Source organism: Mus caroli, chromosome 15, assembly GCF_900094665.2.
Source record: "Mus caroli chromosome 15, CAROLI_EIJ_v1.1, whole genome shotgun sequence".
Taxonomy (NCBI): Eukaryota; Metazoa; Chordata; class Mammalia; order Rodentia; family Muridae; genus Mus; species Mus caroli.
The window spans coordinates 8240679-8266386 of record NC_034584.1 but is presented as its reverse complement, the minus strand read 5'-3'; the positions used below and the strand labels follow the sequence as shown (position 1 = coordinate 8266386).

At 42.3% G+C, this 25708-nt stretch overlaps 1 protein-coding gene across 7 annotated transcripts in view; it reads left to right on the top strand.

The window, feature by feature from the left end:
* Npr3 (natriuretic peptide receptor 3) overlaps positions 1-25708 on the top strand; it is a 67225-nt gene that overhangs the window by 33759 nt on the left and 7758 nt on the right. For all 7 annotated transcript variants that reach the window (XM_029469835.1, XM_029469833.1, XM_029469837.1 and 4 more), the window contains 2 exons: positions 16818-16953; positions 23962-24056. In XM_029469835.1, the coding sequence (XP_029325695.1) occupies positions 16818-16953; positions 23962-24056 (231 nt within the window). The remainder of the gene's footprint in view (positions 1-16817; positions 16954-23961; positions 24057-25708) is intronic.

Below are 25708 nucleotides of genomic sequence, written 5' to 3'. Positions count from 1 at the left end.
TGTGTCTTAGTCAGGGTTTCTATTCCTGCACAAACATCATGACCAAGAAGCAAGTTGGGGAGGAAAGGGTTTATTTGGCTTACACTTCCATACTGCTGTTCATCACCAAGGAAGTCAGGACTGGAACTCAAGCAGGTCAGGAAGCAGGAGCTGATGCAGAGGCCATGGAGGGATGTTCTTTACTGGCTTGTCTCCCCTGGCTTGCTCAGCCTGCTCTCTTATAGAACCAAGACTACCAGCCCAGAGGTGGTCCCACCAACATGGGGCCTTTCCCCCTTGATCACTAATTGAGAAAATGCTTTACAGTTGGATCTCATAGAGGCATTTCCTCAACTGAAGCTCCTTTCTCTGTGATAACTCCAGCTGTGTCAAGTTGACACAAAACTAGCCAGTACATGCTGTCTTCAAGAAAAAAACAAAAAGAGATTAGTAATAAGAAAGACAAAGGAAAACCTCCATACTTTTTGCTTGTTTGAGTGGATCTACATTTCAAAACAGCACTTTGTCTTTGGTTCTTGGGCACAGAGACTAATTTTCCTGGTATCCCTTCCACCACTTTTAGAGTATATATTATTTTCTTTTCATTTATCTAAAGTTGGGGCTAATTTTGTAATTGATGCTTTGTCATAATTTCATAATCAATCAAGGTAGATATTATTTTATCAAAAAGCACATCAAATGAGTTATTTCTCATAATTGATGATTCTATTTACATATGTTGAGATAGGATCCTTGCCATCCTTTTTATTGGTTTATTCATCCTACATTGCCAGTTTCTTTTAGGTTCTTATTTGTTGCTGTTTTGTTAACACTTATCTTTTTATCTCTCATATTGAAAGCATTCTCCTATTTCTGACTGCTTCCTTCAACACTCCTCAGGGTTTTGTATATATAATGAATCTGTCTAATGTTGGACTGTATTGGAGTTCCATGGCTATCAACTCAGATATTTTGAAGAATTATCCCAAACATTATTATTTTGAGTACATTTTCTTATAGGATGGTCAATTTCATTAAAAAATTCTCTTCTGAACCTTCTGGAGATCATTAGGCTATATTAACTTTTGGGAGCCAGGAAAGGTGTGTCATCTAAGATCCCAGACTTACAACTTTTTACAACATTCTCAGCTTCATGTTTGGCCCGTCTTTATCTATTCCAGGCACACTCTTCTGTTCCTGCATCTTTACTCAGTGACATACTTGTCTTCTGCCAGGATAGGGAGGGACAATTTCTTTCTTCTCTGTGTAAGCTTGGTGGAGGGATTCTGAACCTGTGATTTCATTCTTTAGGTGCCATCCACATTTGTTTTGGAGATTGGGTTTCTCACTGATCTGGAGCTGGCCAGCCAGAAAACCCTAGAGATATCTCTGCTTTCTTGGTCATGCCTAATTTTTTTTTTTTTTAAACTTGGATTCTGGGGATTAAACTCAGGTTCATATGCTTACAAGGCAAACACTGTACTGACTGAGACATCTTCTAAGCCCAGGTCTGAATTTTCTAGCAACTATTGTTTTCACTCCTACTGTGCCCCACCTTCAGAAGTTACCCATGTCTCCAGGTGTACAATCTTTAACTCCAATGCCTGTACTTCTTAGAGCCCCTTACCATACTCCCATGCACTCTGCAGTTTTGGTTCCTTAGGCCTATCGACCAGTTTTTCTTTCCCCACACCCAGAAGTTTATGTTTCCATCTACAATTTTCTTCCTGTACTTGCTAGACTTGCAGGCTTATAACTTACAAATACATTTATCTTTTTATGGGGATTATAAAGGGAGTGTGTGGGTTATGAGAAATCTTGCCTTGATTGTTGAATCTCTATACAAGTGTAAAATGGTGTTTTATATATATATATATATATATATATATATATATATATATATATATATATATATATAGAGAGAGAGAGAGAGAGAGAGAGAGAGAGATAGAGGGAGGGAGGGAGGGAGAGAATGTCAGAGTCTGAGAGAGAAGTGAGATAGGAAGTAAGCATATTTCCTTTGGTCTAGAAAATTTTTTGACTCATTTGGTTATTGACCTTTTAATGACTACTTTTTCTTGATTTACTAGAGTAACATTTTTTATTGTCCTCAGAGATACAACTCTGCCTTCTGTGATTATTTGTGTGCATGTGTGTATGTGTATATATATGTGCATATGTGTATATGTGCATGTATGTGTGCACATGTGTCTGTGTCTGTTTGTGTATGATGCTGTTTTAAACTCAGGACTTTGTGTGTGTGTTAGGCAAGTGTTCTACCACATGCCTCAATCCTCATCCCTCTTTTTACTTTTATTTTGCAGTGAGATCTTTTTAAGCTACTGAAACTAGCATTAAACTAACCCTGTAATCCCAGGTAGGTGTTGCACTTCCAGTCCTCCCACCTCAGTCTCCTGAGTAGCATGCATTATAGGCTTGTGCTAGCAAGTCATCCCTTCCATGATTCTCTTCTTTAAAACAACAAATGAGTCACATTGCATGTGTTTGAGAGTATATGAATATATATGTGTCCAAGCCACATCCTAGATATAGAGGCCAAAAAAAATATGTTTTGGGAGCTGGTGCTTGAGTTTTATCTTGTTTTAAAAGACAGAGTCTCTCTTGTTTTTGGCTCTTGGTTGTATACCGCAGGCTAGATGCCTCATTAACTTCTGTGTAGTTAGCTGTCTGGTCTCTGCCTCCTTTTTGTGGCAGGAATACTGGTGTTAAAGATTGCATCCAGCTTTTTTACATGGGTTCAAGAGATGTGAACTTAAACTGTCAGGCTTGTGGCAAGTGCCTTTACTCATTGTACCATCTCCCTAGGCTCTTCTTAGACTCTTCAGAAGCAAGTGTACACAGGCAATAATTAACACACATAACCATAGCTCACGCAAAAATGAGTTGTTTTCTTTACAGGTTCATCATGTATATGTATATGTATACACACACACACACATACACATACACACACTAAATTTTATTTTGCTTTATATTCAAGACTAGATTGATCGCTTTATTGGTGCTTTTATGCTGGCTTCTTTTTAAAACCCCCTTTTGGTTTCATGTATAGGAGCACCATATAGTAGGAAGTAGAATTTTAGCCTTTAAATTATATTTTCTAAAAGCTAAGATGATTCAATTTTAAGATTAATTAATGAATGCTAATTCCGGCATAGTTATATAAAAGTATTGGAGATGTTTGTGTCCTGGGAGGTTATAGTCTTCATTATACTGTGATGCAGAGGTTGTACATCCTTTCTAGATGTCATCTTGTGAAGTGAAAAAACTCAGAAATAAAAACCACGACATATGGGAACATCAACCCACCTAGAATACCTAAGTATAGAGCTTCTTCCTTCCAACAGTACCTGAGCTAGCAGAGACCACCTCCTTGCTAATCCTGAGTTGCAGAGGCTGTTATCCTAGTGCCAAAGGCTGAGAGGAAGAATTCCAATCTTGGACTAGTGCAGTGGTTCAGGCTGAGAAAACCCTCAGTCAGGTTCCTTGACTTCTCTGCTTAACAACTGTAGATTCTAACTGGGCCTTCTCATTTTTTAGGTCTCTGCTATTTAAAGCTCAAAGTTATTTCTAACAAGTCTTTGTTTAAAAGCTAAGTGTTGTTGTCATTACCTGTATGGAATTTGTTCATTCTTTACTATAAATTACCTTCTAGATACCACATGTGTAGGGTACCATAGGTTTGTACACACGAGTACACACACTGTAGGAGAATTTTATTACATAATTGAATTCTGCTTTTTATAATATCATATCAGAAACATTTCTTGGAAATATTATTCTAGATTTAGAGTATACAGAACCAGCTTTTCTTTAGCGCTAAGCTGCTCATCACCCTATATGGTTTAACTGTAAAGGTAAGCCCCAGCTGCTGGACTCAAGGAATTGCAATGCTCTGTGTCTAGTTTGTTTTACAAAGACACAGCCTCAAGGCTTCTGTAGAATTGCGGCCTAATTCTAAAGAATGTACCAGGATTCCTCGGATAAATTACACCCACAGCATCTTCCTGAGGACTAGAGTCTGATTCCTAGAACCATGAGAGACTTTGACTCTTGCAAATTGCCCTGGCTCTCATATGGGCAGCATAGCTTGGGTGGGTCTCCTCACAAACAAACAACTGAACATTAAAAGAGGAAAAAAATCGGAAAGAATGTATAGTGTACATTAAAAAAAAAAAAGACAATTCTGTATGTTAGTGCTTTCAAAGTTCAGTTTTTAGTGCGGTCTGTCTTTAACTCGGGGCAGGATTTGGTAAACACCATTTTGTATTTCTAACCAGGTATTCTGAGCAGAAGGGGATTTTATGACTTGGGGTATTTGCTCATTTGTGGTTAGCAGGCCACCCATAGCTTGCTTTTTCTTTTTCTTTAAAAGCTGAACATTTGACTATTTAAACAAATACTGTGGGAGAGTCTGATGCATGGCAGTGTTGTGGAGGAGATGGGGTGAGGTGTCCCGGGAGCATGCTTCCTACCCCAGGTCTCCCTTTGATGCTTACAAATGCATGTGGGGCATGTGTGAGGGTGCACGGCTTATCTAGGCATAGGAGAGAGAGAGAGAGACAAGGTTTAATACATAATTGTCTAGAGAGCCAAGTGTGACATATTGAGACATTTAAAATGTTGAAAAGTAATACTGTAATTTCTCTGAGGGGGAAGGCCTCATGGTATTCAGTCTCAGTTGTGTTTCATTACAATTTTTGCACAGAAGCTCTGTAGGAAGTGACAGTTGAAAAATTATTGATCATCAATAAAATCTTAGAGAGACATTTCACTGTCTTCTTGTCTCACGTCATTTAATTAGATTCAAAATTTCTTAGTTGAGAAATGGAAAAGTCAGGTGTTCAGCCAAACTAGTGAAAGAGAAAAGGATGCAGTTGATGCAAAATGGATTTGGTCCACTCTGGCAACACTCTGAACAGTTAGGCCTTCCCACTAGGGCTGCATCAGAATAGACGGGGCTCCCCTTCTTCTGTAACTCCTCATCCTCACAGCCAGCCAGGGATGTTTGTCCAGATGAAAAGGCCTTTTCAGACGCAGGAGGTCTTTGCTAATTTTATTTGTGAGAATAAAGTCAAACCGCAAGTTGGTCTTAACAATATGGGAATGATGAGCCTTCGTGCAAACATATTAATGAGATTAGTCTTATTAGGAAAATGGATGGGGGATTTAATTAGGAAGAAAAGAAGGGGGGACAGAGGCATCGCAAGGGGTTTTCGCTAGCTAAAGAAATATTGGTTGGCTTTCAAAACGCTTAAATGAAGATATTGAACTTAAAAAAAATCACTTTCGTTTTCTTAAAGGGGGAAATTGTTGTAAATTATTATGGCAACTTTAGACAGTGTTAAATAGCACTAATGGACTATTTGCAGAAGATGGAGTATTCTGGGTTAAAGCATTTTTTATTATAAATAAAGTGCTCATTTACCTGTGATTGTTACACATTGGTAGGTGTGGCTTTCTAACTGTAAAAAGCTTTGACTTAGTATAGTGTGAAAATACAAAGAGGCACAGGGCTTATGCAAAAGGACTTCCAAACCTAGCATCCTGTTTCATCCCTTTGATGAGCAACCTGTGTTTGGTGCTGTTGTTAGTGTCTGTGGTAATACAACTAACTTGAGACACAAAGAGGTTTGCAGCAATGGTGATAACACTGTCAAGTATGCAGGAGCAAAATAGCACCATGCAAGCAGAGCCAACCCTAACTGAAAGGCTAAGGTGTTTTCTTTTACTGTTTGGAGAAGAAGGGCATGCCAGCTCATTTGGGCAACTTCCTCACATCTGAAATACAATGTAATTATTTTCAGAGAAGTGTGGCCGCCTCAAATCCCTACTATAAGCACAAGACCAGTTTGACCTGTAGGAAGGACGTGCCTAAGGCTGAAGAATTGCACTTGTGAGCAAGTGAAGGAGAGAAATAGCAGAGGCTGAAGCTCAGCTTGTTTTTTTTTTTTTGTGCATTTCTGATCCTTTCTAAAGGCTTTGTGTCTACCTGGGGTCTCGCTATCCCTTTTTCACTCACTGAGGACTCTTTACACAGTGATGTTGGGGCTGTAGATTACCTTCCCCTGGAGACTGAGTTTAAAGAGAGAACCTAGAAAAGAAAGGCCTGAGGTGAACGAATGTAGAGGTGGTGTCGGTATTGTGTTGCCAGAGAATGTTCTTTGAATGCCAGGAGAGTAGTGGTAGAGCCACTCATGAATTCACCCAAGGACTAGAAGAATAAATACAGTGCTTTCATAATTTAACTTTTCTTACATGACAGTTTGATTTTAACTCAGTCAGAGCAGAATAACTCTGGACCTCAAGTCACTAAGCAGGAGCTAGAAGGAAATGATGTAATGTGTTGACTTCCAGCTTGGAAGCAGGCCAAGTTCAGCTTCCCCAGCCACTTGGCTAACAGGGGATTCTGATGTTGGGTGCTGAGTGCATCCACAGGGGTTTGTAACTGTACGCCAGAGATCTGGTTCAAGAGGCCATTGTTCATTGATGCTGCCGTCTTCATGGGTACTCGAGCTGGGAGAGCCCAAGGTAGTGGTTCGATAATGTTGGTTGACCTTGTTCAGCTCTTGTTTAGACAGCCGTGTTTGTGAGATGTCTGTGGACATGTCTTCTAGGAGATAGAATCTTACAGCCAGCTCCTTGTTCCTCTGGCTCTCAGGATCTTTCTGTGTCTTCTCCCACAATGATCCCTGATCTGTGTTAATGTGAAAGAGGTTGGGAGAAGTCCAGAAATCTCATCGCTATACAAAGAACCATAGACACATAAGGAGTTGGTCTTCCCTAGGGCAGAGCACACCCATCGTTTGTCCAACACCAAATGATCATCCCTGAGAACACACAAACAAGGGACGGTCTACAGGCCGACTGGGCTGTACTCAGCAATCTAGGAATACATATGCACATACACACATGTGTGTAACAACAGTTAATGAAAACAGAAGCCATGAATTTGAAAAAGGACAAGGAATTTAGGGAAAGGTTTGGAGGGATGAAAGGGAACAGGGAAATGACATAATTATAATCCCAAAGAGCAGAAGGAATAATTTTAAAAAGTCAGTTGATGGGTGAGGTGGTCATTTTTAATTGATATTTTGACACAATGCAGAACTACTTGAGAAGGGAGATTCAGGGAGGGGGCATGCCTCTGAGGGACTTTCTCCATCATGTTAATTGATGTGGGAGGAGCTAGCAAGAAAAGTGGACAGCACCAGTCCCTGGTCCTGGACTGTGTGAGCTAGAGGAGAAACTGACTGAGCACAAGTCGCCATGTGTCTGTTGCTCTTTTTTGACTGTGGGCATAATGTGGTCAGTTTTCTTAAGCTCCAGTCACCATCACATCCCTGATACTGGTGGGCCACAACCTAGAGTTCTGAGTTAAGCCATCCTGTGTGTGTGTTTGCCTTTGTGTATGTACATACATGTGAGTGTAGCCTGTGCATTCATCTATAGGCAGGGATGACTGTCTGTAGATGACACCCAATTTGTGTGTCCGACTGCAAACTGTCCCTTGAGTGGCAGGCAGGTTTCTTTTTGTAGTTTCCCATTGGCACCTGGACCTGAATGACATTCATTTACCTACTTTGTTGTTTCCTCAAGATGGCTCCATTCAGAGCTCTGAAGCCAAATACAGAGCATGAGGGAAGTCCAAGTCCAAAGAGCTTGTTCTGCACATCCAAGAGTATGGGAGGCAGGGAATTGTACTAGACCCAGGACTTGAGAGTTCCAGACGATGATAAACTGGTTAGTCTTGCAAGTATCAGTCTTAGTAGCATCATTTCAGAGACTATGGGATGGAGGACAGTTAGATTCACAGTTTCATATTCTTGGTCAATCAAAATATATTTTTGAAGAAGGATCTTAGGCAAACTATATGCATTAAAACATTGGAGAAGCATCCCTTTGGCTGTGTGAGAGTTGAGGGGACCCAGTGCAATGATGACAACTGAAGACCCATGGAGTATGATGCTGAGTGAGTGGGTCACACATGGGGACACTGAAGTGGCCTCTGTGAGTGCAGAGACAGGGTGCAGAGGAAGAATGTGAATCAGTGCCAACCTCCCTAACTCTAGTTATGATGCTCAGGGAGTGGGTGAAGGCCTTCGCATTCCATGATTGTGGTACTTGACACAGACTCCTAATGTCTTTGTTTCTTGAGGACAGTATCTGGTTAGGATGCTCTTTAATTTCTGGGTCTTGACTCAGTGCATCATGACAGGTTCTTAAATAACAAGTGCTGACTTAAGGAGCAGATAATTTAATGAGATTAAGCCTTGTTTTCCTAGATTCATGACAATTTACAATTTTATAACTACTATCTATTATTGCACTTTCTATTTCATTGTCTATAAACATAGTGTTTATAGAGAAGCCATCCTCAACTCCCCTGCTTTCCTGATGTGAAGGAAGTAGGAGGGCAGTCTGTTATGTGCTTACAAAGTCAAGTTAAAGGAAGTGAATCTTTTGTAGGAGTGGAATACATTAGCCTATTTATTCTGTAATGTTCAGTGCTCTTTGTACTTTCTCATTAACAAAAATTTGCCAGTGCCAAAATCGCAGTGATATTCCATTTTCTTCCAGAGTTTATAAAAGTTTTAGACAGGATGCTTATGTCTATGAGTCATTTCAAGTGAGTTTCTGTATCTGCCGTGATACGAGAGTCAAACTTTTGTCTTTCCCCATTGTGTTCTGTAGTCTTGCCATATGCTGAAAAGATTTGGTTTCGCCTGTTGAGGTATCTCAGTCAAACTCAGAAGACTGTAAGTGTGTGTGTGTATCTTAGATTATCTATTTTGTTCTATTGTTCTGACTACCTTTACACAAATATTACTCTGTAGGCACATGATAATAATATATTATGCCCTGAAGTTGCCAATAATTCTTTAACTTCATTGATACATAATTTCCAAAATGTAAAACGCTGAGCTTCTTATGAAGGCAAGAATAGTTAATTCAGTTTTATTAGTTTGGTAGCAACCTTGATGGAAAAGACCTCATAAGGAACTATTTAGTCCTAATTCACTGACTGAGATCACCAGCTGCAGTACGAGCCTCCCTCCATGTGTTGGTCTGGAAGTCTTGCCCTTAAGCAGTAGGTGCGGAACCCAAGTTACAGCAATCTCAGCCAACAGTGCCCAAAGAAGGCCTTTGAACAGCCAAAACATAGTGTGATTTATTGGTTTTATCATGGGAGAGGCCCTCAAATCCTTTCTTTGAATCCATTTATTCCATTTCTGTTCTGATGGGATCTTACAATGTTGCCCAGACTGGCCTCAGGCATGTGAGCTTTAGTGATGTGGATCTAAGCCTCCTGAGTCACAGGGACTATGGTTACACAATACCATACCTGTTTTACCCTCATTTTAAATATCATTGTAACAAGTGCTGGGATTTCTTCCCCTAGTTTACAGAAGATTAGGATTAGCAAATAACCAAGATGGCAGCATCTAGATGCTAGAAACAGGCATAGGTGAGAATAGTGGGAAGTGGCAGGTGACAGTTATGTCAACTCAATCAAATGAAGTTTCTGTATCAGATGCCAGGGCCTTGAGCCTGCAAAAAGAGATGTACCTGTAATATGGCTGGTATACTCAGGAGTGGTGCAATGTCTAGGTATGCAGCCATGCAAATATACAAAAGAGATTGATGAGTGAAATGATTCAAGTTTGTGCTAAGTGCAGCTGCAGTGGAAAGGAGGGTTTGGGTGGCCGGAGGAGGTTTCTGTAAGATCAAGTGTGAGTGGACCCCTGAAAGTGAGTGTATGTATGAACATCCTGGGAGGAGAGAGAAGGCCTGCCTAAGAGAAGTGACAGAGTTTGATAAAGATACTATTTGCAAAGGGGCAGGTCGGAGGAGGAAAAGAGGGGTCGTGGAAAAACAGTATAAGATGGCAATCTATTACAGACTTAGGCTGAAGGTGGGAGGGAAGGGGAGATAACAAACTGTAAGGCCTATAGCAATTGGAGAGAGCCTTCTGTGGTATTTGTGGAAGACAGCAGGTCCTGACACTCAACCTGGACCTCTCTCTGAGTTTCCTGTCTTCCTCTGCCCTGGTGTCTCTTCTCTTCTTTTTCTGGTGTCTTTGTTGCTGGCGTCTGACATGTCACCTGTTGTCCGAACCTGCCCTTCTGTTGAGTGTCAATTCATGTCTTTGCCCATGTGAATGTTCTCCCTTGAAAAGCACACAGATCACATTGGTCTTTGCATAGCCATATGGGAGTTGGATCACCAGCTTTACAGAAACATCCACATGCATATAAGTGAGCTAAGGACAGGTGTCACTCACATGCTCATCTGAAAGCTAGTGACAATTACATCATTGTAAGTCTCACTTTTCAAATAAGCTTTCCAGTGCTAGGGGTGATGAGATACATCTGTAAATCTCTCTCTCTCTCTCTCTCTCTCTCTCTCTCTCTCTCTCTCTCTGTTATATTCAAAGGGCAAACATATCAAAAGATGCAACTCCCCATGTGAGCACTGGAAGTTTGTAAAAAGTCATTGACACTTGTGTTCTGTGTTAACTCTAGAGTCCCATTCATTGATTGCCTTCTTCAGGAGATTTCCTGGCTGGTGTTTGCTCATGTCAGTGAGTTCCATGTGCCAGTTCTGAGGTCCCCAGTCTATATTGTCTTGATGAGCATGGGCATAACTCTATGATCTTGCAGAGACATATTTTTTTTTTCTAAATCCTCTTGTCTGCCAACAGCTACTATCTGGGCTGCATGATCAAAGTCACTTGCAAGTTAATAGAATTGATACAGGGGTGGAGCTAAGCTCAGGATGGAGACAGTTGTCTGGACAAATTAGGGAAAAATCCTATGCCGAGGAAGTCAGTTTAGGAAGGAAGAGATCTCCCATGCTAGAAGCAACAGCAATATTTTAGCTATGTGCAGAGACACAGGTTGGGAACCTTAGCTCCACTGTTGATAAGATGTCTGACTTTCCAAAAGCTACCCGATTTGTTTTCTCAAAATTCAGGAAAGGTGCAGTGTGTTTAGATTAACTTCCCCCAAGGCTAAAATATGTCGGCAAGTGATTAAGAGCCTTGATCTATAAAAGTGAGACCTCTCTTTATAAGACATTGAAGAGTGTGGAAGCCCTTGGAACACAGTGCTTTCTACTGTTGCTGGGGTATAGACTGTTAATGTTATGACTAATAGGGAAATTGAATGAAAATTGATAATACATAAAGTTCGTTTGTGTGGTGTGTGTATTCATGGAGATAGACATGTGTGTTTGCATATGTGTATATACATGTGTGGAGAGGCCTGAGGTTGATGGCAGGAGTCTTCCTTAGTAGCTCCGCATCTTATTCATTGAGGCAGAGTCTCTCAGTTAAACCCAGAGCTTTCCAAAACTGTGAGTACAGCTGTTTCCATCCTCTGAAATTACAAGAATTACAGGTGAGCTACCACATGCACTTGGCATTCATGTGGGTTCTATAGATGCAAAGTCTGATCCTCATGCTTCATAGCGAGCACTGTATCCGAGCCATCCTCTCAGGCCAGCTAATGTGTATTTCAAGTATAAAGTACAGAAGTGATGCGTTAAGTGTTTACCAAATGTAGAATTATCTTGGGCCTTGCAGCTACCCATGTAGCATTCCCAAACCACTCCTGATGCTTGCTGTCTTCAGTGATACATGGGACTCAGACAAGATTCACTTCCAAGGCCTTACTATGCCCATTTGACAAGGTGATGCTGCCATTACTAGCTCTGAAGGGGAGAGAGCAATCCACAGCTCATCTCTTATTTGCTCTCTTTCAAAATTCCACTTTTTCCTTATGTGATCTTCAGCTGAATGAGAGGGTTAGAAGGCATGTCTTCTTCAGAGGCTCTTGAGAAATTAATACCCACAGCTTTCCTCATTTGTATTGGGAACCAACTGTTTGTGGTAAGGAAGATAGAACCACCGTGTGACAGGCTTGGCTTCAAGCAAACCCCAGGATGGTCCAGCTTGGCACTCCCCTTCGGGAGCGTTCTCCCAGCATCCTCCACCTGAGAGCTTTGTGGGCTTTTCTGGTATCCAGGCACCCCCTTTTTACAGGTTCCTCTCATGATACATGGCAGTTGAAGTGGGCAGCATGTTCTACTTTGAGCATTGAGCAATTCATCTAAACAGGAATTTGCCTCCCTGGGGAGAAATGGGGGAAGATACTGTGCACTGTAACAGAGGGGGGCATGCAAGAGTGCCATCTGTCATCTATGCTCATTTGAAACAGGAAAAAATATGATTACTTTTATTTGGCTTTTTCCATGAGAGAGAATGGCTAGCAGCGCTGGCAGACAAGAGGTCACATCGTGACTTCATGTGTACAGCCTGTCTGCATGGGTCAGTGATGCTGTCCGATGGAGATTGCTAACAGCCATGTTTTCTTAATGCAACAGCTTCATTATCTGGCTGGGGAGTGGCTGCACTTAGGAATTTAAGAGCTCAGCAAATGATGCTAAGCGAGGGTTTTTTGGCTAGAAGGATGTCATGATGGAGGGTTTTGATTGTCAACTTTCAAGGATCTGGCATCTCAGAGGAGACAACCTCCTGAGCACACCCAAGGGGTTATTTAGATTACATAAATTTGTGGACATGCCTGTGAGGCATTGTCTAATTGAAGCAGGAGAGGCCACACGAAAGGCAGCTTCCCTGAACTAGGATCCTGGGTTGCGTCCAAAGGAAGAAGCTAGCTTACACAAGCATTCACTGCTCGCTGCTTCCTGATGCTGCAGTGCAGTGGGAGTAGCCGGCTCAAGCTGCTGCTACCAGGATTTAACCTCTCTGATGACTGCTCCCTTGACCTGTGAGGTAAGTAAGACAAGCCTTTCTGTCCCCCCCCCCCTTGTCAGGGTACTTTGGTAACTAAAACAGATGATGAACACTCAAACAAGTTAATGCCTAGTTAAGGGCATCCCATATCCTGTGCTTGGTAACAACAGACCTTGAGGTTCAAGTGTTGTTTTGTCCAGAGACAGGGAGGCACACCAAGTAATCTGGCTCCTTGTAGCTGGGAAGTCCAAAGGAAGGTGTTCTTAATACAGCTTAATATCGTCTTCTCTCCCTCTCTCATTGTTTTTCTCCTTAATTTGCACTTGCAATTTTCAGTGCCTGTAATGTGCTAACGGGCTTCCCTCCCACTAAAAACCATGTGTGAGAGTGAGAATGTTCTCTGTGAGAAAAGACAGCGTCTGGGGGTTTGCTTCTGACGTGAGGGCTTATGAGGTAGGTGCGATGAAACCTCCTCCGCAGAGGGCCAGGGCGCCAGCTGCACTGGGGTCAGCATCTCTTCTGCTAATTGTGGCAAGAGAGGGAGACACTCCACCTCTTTAAGGAGGTAACTGTTGCAATCTACTTGGAAATCAAGACAGAAGGAGATTTCAGACCAGAGTTTATGCCCAGAGCCTGCCTTGTTTGGCGTCAAACTTGTTAGGACAAAACCAATTCAAGTTCATCTTTCTTAGCCGTTGATTGTTCTTCCTATAGAGGATGGGACAGAATGCCTCAAGAAGGAGGGAATTGGAAAGAGACAGTTAGGGCATGGTGCTAGGGTGTATGACCAGGCCCATCAATGGCCCACATCAGTATGACATCTCTGGATGAGGATTTAGAGAGGAGGACAGAAGGAGGAGGAGGAAGAAGAAGAGGAGGAAGAAGAGAAGAAAAGGAAGAGGGAGAAGAAGAGGATGAGGATGAGGAGGGAAAGGAGGAGGCAGACACAGTAAAAAGGGTGAGGCCCTAGAACTCATATCATATTTTAAGCAGAGATGCAGTTGGGGGCCCAAGAGCAGGGATGTACAGAATGTTACAGGCAAGAACAAAACTCAGGAAGACTGAGCAAAACGATGGCACTTCTCATGCAGGTGTTGCTTGTGTGAACATGGGTGGGGCATCATTTCCTGGGGGATGGGCAACTCGACAATGGCTATGCCATTGAAGAACACGACTCCTTCTCCGGAAGCCAACAGTTAGCAGCAGATAGCTCTTCAGGAATGTGGGAAGTCTAGTGCTCGCTTAGAGGCCCCACCTCCCTAACATGTTCCAACTAGGATCCCATGCCATTCCCCTGTAGCAAGGTGATTTCTTTAAAGTTATAGAAGAGAAGATAGACCCATAGGGGAAGCATGGCTATGTCTTGAGAATTAAATTTAACAGTTAAGCTCTACTTGTTAAAATTCATCAGCATGCATACTTTCTCAAATCATGATGACTTCATGGTCTAAGTGAAAAATTTGTATTCCTTTGGAAAATTAAATTAGCATATTCAAGGCACCCGAAAATTATCTTTGACTGGTAGATGTTATTTCTATAGCATTCTCTGCCTAAGAAAACAGTGTCTCCGAGACTTAAGCTTGGCAGCTAAGAGCAAGAACCCAAGGCATTCATGGTCTCAGGGACTTCCATGAGTGTTTCATTAATCCCCAGAAAATCTCTGTGAGACAATCCAGTGCTAAATTAAGCCTTGTATTTCACAAATGAGGAATCTGGAGATTTGAGGGGTTGAGTGAGGAGTCCCAGTTAGGAGTGGACTATAGATCTAGCTAGTTGCCAACTACAAGATCTCTGTGACCTTGAACCTGTCCTATGTGCCCTGAGGGTCAGTGGGATAGACAAATTTGGACAGTGCTTTCTACTAGGTGGTATGAAGATCATGGTGCTATAAGAGATCTATCTGGGGCACCAGGGTGTAAATGAGGAGCCCTACTTTCCATCAAGAATAAAATGGGTCAATAAAAGCGGTTGCTTATCGGAATTAGAAGCTAAGCAGAATCCTTGGGTTTAAAACTTCTCATCTCTAGACAATCACAGCAATCTAAGCTAACGGGGTAATGGTGGCAGAAGCTGTGTGAAGACTTTTACATCCATTAACCTGATAGCAACCCCAGAAGGAAGGCACTGTTATTTCTTTAACTTTTAAGATGAGGAACTGAAGACCCAGAACCATGGAGGCACACAGCTTCAAAAGGCAAAGCTGGAGCAGCCCAGGTTCTGGACTTTGGCAATTCTGAAATATTTGGTCCTATGATGCAAAACAGGACTCAAGGAGGGGGTAGGATAAGGACAAATGAAACTAGGTGTTGAGCTGCCCTATGTGGGTGTGCCCATGAAAGAGATGATGTCATTCGTGTGCCTTTGAACCAGGAGACACCATCTGTGAATAGGCTCTTGAGTTGGGCCATACAGAACGTCACTGAAGGCGTTCTTCCTGTGGGTTCCTCTTTAGAAGAACTGGGCAGGCTGTTTCTCACACAAGCACCTCCCAGATTCTTTGAGGAATGTTCAATTCTTCATGTAACCTTGGCTTTCTGTCATTAACTCCATCTCTTGAAACAAGGTATGAATATTTTTGTGCCTTTTGTACCATTTGCAAATTGCCCAGCATTTCAAGATGGTATTTGATTATTTCACTCCAGTTTATGTTGTAATGGTATACAGGTGGAAGAAGGACCTACTCAAGGGATTTCATAGTCTTTCTCAGGAGGAAATAATGCAAGTCAAGTTATCGAGTGCCTACCAAGGACAGGGCAAGCTCCCTGGGGAGGACTCTTGATCCCAGTGGTCTGAGTTTCCACTGGTTGTCTCCATGTGGCCTTGATCCTCTCCCCTCAGCTCAGCAGAGCAGTTGCTGCTTTTAATGGAGCAGTGGTCTGGATATGCTCTTGCCACATTATTCTATTCATAGTGTTTTTACAAACCTTCCTCCCATCCACACACCTGCTCATTTTCAAAACTCAGTTCAACATTTGCTTACCACCACTGAGCTTCTCGTCACCATCTTCCTCATCTCTAATACTATCTGCTCTATTTTATGTCTTTCTACCATATCCCCAATAAGACTCTTAGTACACTACTGAGAACATCATGTGGCTCACAAAACTAGTTGTTTAATGCTTGATATGCACTAAAAACTTTATGCTGTTGTGCCATGATTCTGGCAATTACCCTTGAGGAAGATTCAACACCACGTGCGTGAATACAGATGAAACAAAATGCAACATGATGCAGCAACTCTTCTAAATTCAATGTCCAGTGTTTCCATTTATTAAACCAAGTTTATGGAAGTCAGAGATACCATTCTGGAGCCAAAGATCAGAGAGAATGTACCAACAATAAAGACTGCATCCATTTCCATCCTTGGAGTCTGGCAGAGGGTGGAAAGAGAGGCTGAGCTCTTATTGCCAATTCAGAAGACATCCCGGCCCCACTCCCTAGGCAGGCAGAAAGAACCATGCTCATTTTTGTATCTTTGATACATATAGGCAATCAACAACAGTTTTGATGCATATGAACAAATAGGATGCCTAAATTTTTATTTTGTTTTAATATTTTTGAGACAAGGTCTTGCCATGTGGTATAGGCTGGCCTCAGACTCCTGACTTCTCTGCCTCAGCTTGCCCAGTTTCTTCTGTTCTGTTGCTGTGCTGAGTGTGGAGATCATCATATGGGCTGTGGAAGTTGGAGAAGACTTCACTGGGGAGTCAGAATCATGTTGAAGCTGACAGAAAATGTGGGTAGAAGGCTAATTTCATGGAAAAAACATATCTGTAAGGTCTGATGGTCCTGGAATGATTCATCTGGACAACAGGACGATGTCTTTGCCTTCTGTCATGCTTTGTTTGCTCTGTAAATTCCCAAAGTCAGGGTTTTTCCTACTCACTTAATGCCAGGAAAACATAAGACTCTTGGTAGTTACTTTTGATAGCATTGTCCACTCTGTCGTGGGTCTCTCAGACTTCCAGACTCAGGCTGGACCATTTTGCTTGCTTGTATCACTTGATGAACAGGAATCATCAGGGTCTCAGACTCACCCAATGGTTTTCCTTTGCAGGTGAACATGTTTGTTGAAGGGTTCCATGACGCCATCCTCCTCTACGTTCTGGCTTTACATGAAGTGCTCAGAGCTGGCTACAGCAAGAAGGATGGGGGGAAAATCATCCAGCAGACTTGGAACAGGACATTTGAAGGTAGGGATTCAGTTTCCATGGTAGCAGCACAGCGGCCAAATAAGCTGTTGCTTCTGTGATTGCTATCTCCTGGAACGAAGAACCTTTCTAGAGTCTTTCTTTCTCCATTAAAAAAAAATGTCTCATATATATTACATCCCAACCACAGTTTTTTTCCTCCTTCCCTCCCAGTTCCTGTCCCCACCTCCCTTCTTTCTCCAATCCACTCCTCCATTTCCCTTCCAAAAAGGGCAGGTCTCTCAGAGATGCCTCTCAACATGGCATATTAAGTTGCAATAAGACTAGTCACCTCCCCTCATATTTAAGGCTGCACAAGGCAACCTAATAGGACAAAAAGGGCACCAACAACAGGCAAAAGAGTCATAGACATCCCCCACTCCTACTGTTATGAGTCCTAAAGAAGACCAAGCTACATCAGAGAGGCTTCACCCAGCAACTGATATGGAGAACCACAGCCAAACGTTAGGAGGAGCTCAGAGAATCCTATGGAAGAGAGGAAGAAAGGATTGAAGGTGCCAGAGGGGTCAATGACACCACAAGAAAACACACAGATTCAACTAACCTGGGTTCACAGGGACCCAAAGAGACAGAACTAACAATCAGGGAGCCGGTATAAGTTTGACCTAGGCCCTCTCTGTATGCTACAGTTGTGTAGCTTTCTCTATTTTTAAAGTATGGATAATAAGTCAATTCAAGTCACACAGTCTTGGGAAAACAAGGCCAAACAATGCAATGCATGTGGACATGGTTTAAGCAAATTTTACTGCAATAAAAATGGTCCTATTTTTGCTTAAAAACAAGTATACTATGGTGTGTGTGTGTGTGTGTGTGTGTGTGTGTGTGTGTAAGCTAGAGATTCATGTCAGGTTTTATTGCTCTACAACTTAGTTTTTGAGGCAGAGTTTCTTATTGAATCAAGAGCTCACTGCTTGGCTAGACTGGGCAGCAAGCCCCTGAGACCTGTCTGATTCTACCTCTGCCAACACAAGGGTTGCAGCTATGAAGTACTGTGCCCAGCTTTTTACATGGGGCTGAGAGTCCAAACTCAGGTCCCCATGTGCACACAGTAAGCACTTTACCCACAGAGCCATCTACCTTGCCCTGTGTATTTAAAAATCACATTCAACATTCACATTCAAGTGTTATACACTACAGAACTATCAGTGTGAAGATGCAGTCAGACTTAGAAGCGTGTTGACCTGGGTGTATGTTCCCATGATCAGACCATGTCGGCTTTAGTGGGATGCAGAAGATGTTAGCAGTTGTATCCAGCCCAGTGCTGAGAGCTGCCTGGCCAGTCCAGGCCTTTGGCTCTTACTTTCCTTTCAAGACAGTGAATGTTAGCTCCTGCTTAAATAAAAAGCAGAAAAGTGTAAGAATAACATCAACAAAAAGCACACCGCCTCATCATTCCAACAACCTAGATTAGAAATGAGACTGTGCTTGTCTAGGAAACTTAAAGAGAACACAAAGGCACAAAATTCAAAGTGGAAGCTTTGCTTTCCACTCCAGTCTCCTTTCCCCAGTGCCGTTGCTAACAACAGCCGTTTCCTAGGTGAGTCTAGAGGTGTGCTGTGCTTTCTGGTAGCATCATTATACACCCCATAACACTTTTATAAAGCGATCTCATTGTCAATACTACCTCTCATTGTAGTTTTATTTATATTACACTTTTATTTTTTGTATGTCAAAAAATTCATACAGGCACTCGTAGATCTAATGCATGTTAAAGTGAGAAATATGGTTCTGCCTTATACACTACTTTCCTTAATTCTTTTTGTTTATTAGTCCTAGCTGACCTGGAACTTGCTTATGTAGACCGGCCTGGCCTTAAGCATGAGGCAGCCCTCCTGTCTCTGCCTCCAGAGCATGTGGATTACAGGTGTCCCCAGCTCCAGCTTCTAATCTCTCTTTGGCTGGCGCATTCTTCAGCTGGTTTTGTTCTTGTCATTCTGTAATATGGTGACATAGGCTATTGCTTTCCTTGTTGACGTTTTGTGAATATTTCTCACAGAGACCATTCCTTTTTAAAGATTTATTTTATTTATATGAGTACGTTGTAACTGTCTTCAGACACACCAGAAGAGAGCCGCAGATCCCATCACAGATGGTTATGAGCCACCGTGTGGTTGCTGGGAATTGAATTCATGCTCTTAATTGCTGAGCCATCTCTCCAGCCTCCACAGAGACCATTCCTAATGTGAAGGATTTTGGGTCTCAATGTATGTTGGTGCTTTATAAAGTGCAGTGAATATTGCTAAACTTCTTGTTCTTTTAGCTGGCATTGTTGATTCATTTGCCACCAAAAAGGCTTCTTTTTCAAATTTAAAAAAAAAATTAAGGTTTTAATTACATTTCTCCTTTTTGTTCCTCCCTCCCTCTAAATCCTCATATATACTCCTCTTGTTCTTCTTCACACTCATGCCTCCTTATTTTCACTAGATGTTATTGCATATATATGTATGAATCTATATACATTAATGTACACACACACACACACACACACACACACACACACACTCCTAAACATAGTCTGTTCAGTCAATATAACATTATTTGTAAGTATGCCTTCAGGGTTGACTATTTGCCGAACATCTTACAGAAAATTCTGCTAATCTTTATTTTTGTTAATAGTGTATATAAGAGTCACTGACATTCCAAACTGGTCTGAGGTGGTTCCTAGAGCAGGCATCAAGTTTATGTTCATTCACCCAAATCCATTCAACAGGTGTCTATGATGTAGCAGGCACTGGTTAAGGAACAGGGCATGAAGCACTGAAGTAAAGATGTTGCCCATAATCAATTTCTCTCTTGTGCAAATGTGTGCCTGGGAAAAGGCAATAAACACACAGCCTATTCCAGGGATGATAAAATAAAGAGGAATAGGGATACACAGAAAGGGATGGGACTCTCATGGCGGCAGAGTGAGACCCGAGGGTGACAGAAGTCATTTTGTTTAGGACACTGTGCTGCAGAGGAAGCAACAATTTCATTGCAGTCTGAGTATATATGGTAGGAGGTTGTCAACTGTGAAGCTGGGAAGTCTATGTGACTATGCGTAAATGGGACAGTGTGATAGGACCTGGTGTTCAAGATGCAACGAGACCAGACTGATGGACTTAGAAATCCTGCTGAAATCGAAAGTTGCTTTGGTCTCCAGGGAGATGGTGTGCCTTATGGCTGCTCTATGGCACCTAACCTGTAGTTTGCTGGTGAGCATCTTCTGAGAATCATTAATACAGAGTGCAGACTGGGGAAACAGGAAGCAGGCGAGGCCATCCTTCAGGACCCTATTTGCTCTGTAAGAGTTCTGCACTGTGCCAAATTGTCCTGTGAGCCCTTCAGTAGGCTGGAGTACGCTTATACTTATTTGTGCAACTTTTCACTGAAAAGTGGAAAATCTCATGGACACCCCATAAAAGCCAAGTGTACATTTGAGAGAGGTATATAGGATGGTCCCCTCTATCTTCTATGTTTCTTCTACGGCCTCAGCTCATCCCCAGAGATTAAAGGGAAGGGCAGTAGGGAGGAGTGGAGCTCCAGATGGGCTTGTCTGGGTAGTAGCTATGGTAGCTACTGCTAACTTTCTATGGTATTTTCAGTGAACACCATGTTTTACTCTAGACAAGAGTGACAGCTTTCATTTCAGACAAGTAGTTGCTTGGGGGTGAGTAAGCTCCCTGGATGAACTGGCTTTGCCTCTTCCTGCTTCAGCTGAGGAGCAGGAATCAAATAGGGTAATTCAGGGGGCATATTAGGACAAAGTCGGGTTTCCCAGAAATTGTGCACAATACACCGAGAAACTGGTGTGTGGGGACACAACCTTGGTCAGGCACATCCCATTCTTAGCTATTACTCATGGCATGGTGGTCATTTGTTCTTGGTCTTCTGACAGCGGGACAGGAGCCAGAGTTGGGGATGCTGAAAGGCACCAGTGAAGGAGGTTGTTGAGAGAAGGGCAGGTGCCCACAATGGCTGGGATACAGTTTTGTTTAGAGCCAAGACACGCGCTAAATTTTCTCTTACACCATCTTGATATTTCCATTTTAGGGCCAGGTCTACATAGTCAGTATGCATCAAGAGTATAAATAACTGTATAGTTGATTCTAAAACTATTACCTTATGTGTCCAAATATAAAGACTGATGCCAAGGTAAGTTTGGATTTGAATGGTTTGGAGTCTATTTTATTTGCTAAACAATAGTGCATTTGAAGGTAGCCCCTCAAAGAACTCTAAAGTAGATGTGTGAAGAAAAACTCAAACCTTCCTAACATTAAAAACAATTTTAATTTTAGTGGTTGCTGTAAGTGACCATTAAGTTGTCAGGAGAAAAAAATACCCTGGATGTTATTTGACAAAATTGGATTTTATTGCCACGAAACCTATGATCAACTCTGACGACCTGCAATAAATGGTCCAAGAAGAAGCAGTGCTTCCTCTGTGTGAGAGGTCAGGGGGACCAAGTAAACAGGACTGCGGCGCGGGATACAGGCTCCCTCCACTCTCGGCAAACAGAAACTGGGTGGGAAGAATCACTGCTGATATACAGGAAAATTCTGCTCTCAGCTCGACAACTTCACCTTCTGCCTGATAGTCCCAGGTGAAGTCTCACTTTGCAAAGCAGTCGCCCCAAGAGTTCTCACCCTATTTCCTGGCAGAATTGCAATAACTTAGAGGTGTAATGAGGTCTTGGACTACTAGGGCCACTTCATCTTATAATACTCTGCAAAACACTCAAGCAGGACACACCTTCCCAAACACCTCTGAACAGAATGACAAGTGATTTCCGATAGCCACAATATTTGGAGAAGAAATTCTATACCTGTATCTATCTATATCTATACATCTATATACATATGTATATATATGTGTATAAACTATATGCATATAATTTGAAGTTTTATACACCCCCCCCAAGGATACACAATATAATAATAGGTGTATCCTTTGCAACCTGCCTGTTTTAAGAAGACAAAAAATGTAGACGAATGGTACCTCTATTCTGTTTCCAGCAAAGTAACCCAAAGTCTGGAAAAATCAGTGGACCTTCAAACCACAGCCCAAAGGACAGTCAACCCAAAAGACTGCCTCTCCAAACCACACAAGAGGATGGAACTTTCCCCTGGGATGCTTCTTAGCAGACACTCTTTTTACTGGGGCAGTCATTTCTACTGGAGAGAGCCAAATCAATGGAAGCACCAATTAAGTACAACACAGAATTGTCCCACAAAGAAAAGAAATGGCCTTTGTTCATTAGAACAGGGCTGGTGCACACATCCTGCTGCCTAGTGAATGAAGACTGAAATCACAGCCTATTTATTATCAGCTACTGTTCTCTGGTGGCCTTTCAGGGATCGGCTGCCGTGAGCACCCATCGTGCTGGTCAAGGTGGGTGGGTCCTCTGTGTTCTGGCTGATCTGCTCCAGCTTCATATCTCACTGGCTCTGGTTATAAACACAGACACCCTTCATCAGAAACTCCACTGTTCTCTGGTTCTTTCTTGCCTCAGGGTCTTTGTAAATTAAGCCAGGTTGGTAACTTATACATTTCTTGATAGTGGTTTCAGTCATAGGTTTCCTCCTATGTACTTTCATGGGGATTTTATAATCCTTACTCTTTTACTGAACTCCACCTTGATGTGTTGAGTCTTCTGGAGTGATTGAGCACAGTCAAGTGCTTTCTGTGACATTGAAAGCACAGCAATGATAATGGCAACTTTAGAATGCCATCCTTCATTCCCAAGTCCCTAGCTCAAAATCTTCTCAAGTGTCCAATGGAAACTTTCTTATAATGAATGATTGTTTCATGCAAAACAATTCTTTAAAATATTGTACTGAGCCTACCTCCTGGCTATGTGTGCAAGTGTTATATGAAGCGAAGCTTTATTGTGTTTAGACCTGTGTCCTACCCTCAAGATGTCTCATTATGTATATGCAGATATACAAACAATTGTAAACATCTGAAATCTGAAACACCTCTGGCCCCAAGAACTTTAGCTAAATCCAATCTGTAGGAGTTAATAATAGCAGTAGGGGCACTGGTAGAAGAAAACAGCTGGCTTCGCTTAAGTATCTGTTGCAGATGCCTCCAGTGTTTAATCTCGTGCATGTATCGCTACATCCTCTTGGTAGGAACATGATCCTGTTTATGCCAGTTGTAGAGAGGCTCAGGAGACCAATACCTTATTCTCTCTCTCTCTCTGTGTGTGTGTGTGTGTGACTAGGTGTGTCACAGTGTGGGTGTAGAAGTCAGAGGACGACTCTTGGGAGTCAGTTTGCTCCTTCTACCGTGTGGGTCCCAGAGATCAAGCATGTGACCAGTCTGGTGGCAAGCACCTTCCTGCACTTCACTGGTCCCTCCTTCACTGGGCTGAATGCTTAGTCTAGGCCTCTCCTTGAGGAAAGCATTCTTTTGCATAAACTTAACCTCTGCTGCAGTGCTAACTCAGTCCCCGCAGGAATCTTTCAGATAGTGTTTGGATAACCAATGAGTGGGCACACATTAGGCAATGCTCCTTAGACGTTGGCCGCAGAGACTCAACAACCAGGCCTCCAGCTTTGCTGGGTGCTGATGCAGTTCCTGTACGATGATCACTCACTGACTTCTGGGCCAGCCTGGCTTTCTTTATGAGAGTTGTCCAATGATCAAGTCAACCTATGTGTGATAGGTCTTTACTTCTCTGCTACTTCTTAGGGAAAAAAAAAATCAAAACTCTAGAATGAACACATTGCTTCGGCATGGGCCTTAATTCATTTTTTAAAAAAAGTATTCCCCAAAGATCATTTATTTCTCTTTCTTTTCTTTTTTAAATGGAGAAATGTTAAGAATTTAGGAATGCAGACACAGATGAAATTACAATGTCTTTCCAAATGCCAACAAAAATGCTCCCAGTCTGATGTGATTCCCTGTGGCATGGATTTGTTTAAAAAAAAAATCCCATTAATTCGTTTTCTTGGCAGGCAGAGGCACCATAAGTCTCTAACTCAAAGTTCTTTACCTCTCCTGTAGGTATCGCCGGGCAGGTGTCCATAGATGCCAACGGGGACCGGTACGGGGACTTCTCTGTGGTTGCCATGACTGACACTGAAGCAGGCACCCAAGAGGTGAGAGAAGGCTCTGCTTTGGTGACTCATGCAAGTGGGGACTCTGAGGGTGTATTTGTCCTGGTGTCCAAAGCTTGCTTCAAATAAAAATGAACCTTTCCATGCAGTGATAGCTCTCTGATGATTGAGGGCTCAGGCAGAAGGCAGGACACGGCGCCGTGTGTGCTCTTGGCAGAGAAAGCCTACCTTTCAAACGGCCAAGCGTTTCTCCTCAGAACTGGGTGGTAAGGGCATCCGTGGACAGAGGAAGGGCAGCTTACTTGCCTCTTGTATTTCCGAGTTTCATTTTCTAGTGGTTGTTGCGGATTTTACTATTTTAAAATATGGTGGAGTCTGAGGACAGAGAAGTCTGTCACTTATGGAAGCCTGTGACAGTCACTGAGGGCAGTGGCTCTCTGCTTCAACTTCTTTTCTTTTTTAAGATGTATTTATTTATTTTATGTATANTAGTACAATTATAGCTGTCTTCAGACACACCAGAAGAGGGTATCTCATCCCATCACAGATGATTGTGAGCCACCATGTGGTTGCTGGGAATTGAACTCAGGACCTCTGGTAGAGCAGTCAGTGCTCTTAACCACTGAGCCCCTGCTTCAATTTCTTTAGCTATGACATGGGAATTGTAATCTTTTCCTCACTGGTCTTGTGACATCGCTAGAACCATACACAATGAGATATAGAAAAGTAACACACATGGCCTCTAATTGACAGATATAGAGAAAGAAATAAGCATTAAATCAATATCCAGTGTTTTCACTGAAAAATGTATTATTTGGCAGATAACAATGATTGTCTTGTTTCCTTGGAAGGTCATTTCCCTTGTTGCCTTTGGGGACAGAGGCGTGAGGGGCTTGCTGTTTTCCTCTCCGCAGGGGTATGCCTACCCTTTGATGATTGAATAGGAGTCCTCTCACTATGTTCACTCAATGATTTCATATCCCCCACCACCCCCAGTTCTGGGTCTCATCTGCAGTCCAGCTTTTCTCTCTGGAGAAGCTGGGAAGTAGTGATAACCCATCTCATCTCACTGTGAGGTTGCAGAGCACACAGGATTTGTTTAGCACATTGCAGTAACTTCTGTGTTTCAGGATGACCTAGGATTGTTTTGACCATGACCAGATATAGCCTATGAGGGCCTGCTGTGGCTCAGTCAGGAAGGAGGAGAAATGTCACAGGCCAACTAGGAGCCACAAGTTTGTGCTCAAACAAAAGAGGAGAGTTCTTAGAAACTGTGGGTGAGAAGGCACTGCCAGCTCAGCCCGTGTGGCTGATCATGTAGCTAGAGTGGGACCCTGCAATTATATAATGAATGAGTGATGATTTCTCAGGGGTCTAAGGTGACAGCCAAAACAGAGTTCAGGCTGAAAATTGCAGAGCACAAGAAATGAGTTTATCAGAGATGAATATGACTTCTAAAGAAATGGCACTAGCCAAAGGAGGCTCAGAGAGTTCCTCAATTGCACTCCAAATTTTTGAAAATTGCATATATATATATATGTATATATATATATATACATATATATATATGTTTGTATGTATGTATGTATGAATGTATGTATCTCTCTCTCTGTGTGTGTGTGTGTGTGTGTGTGTGTGTGTGTGTGTGTGTGAGAGAGAGAGAGAGAGAGAGAGAGAGAGAGAGAGAGAGAGAG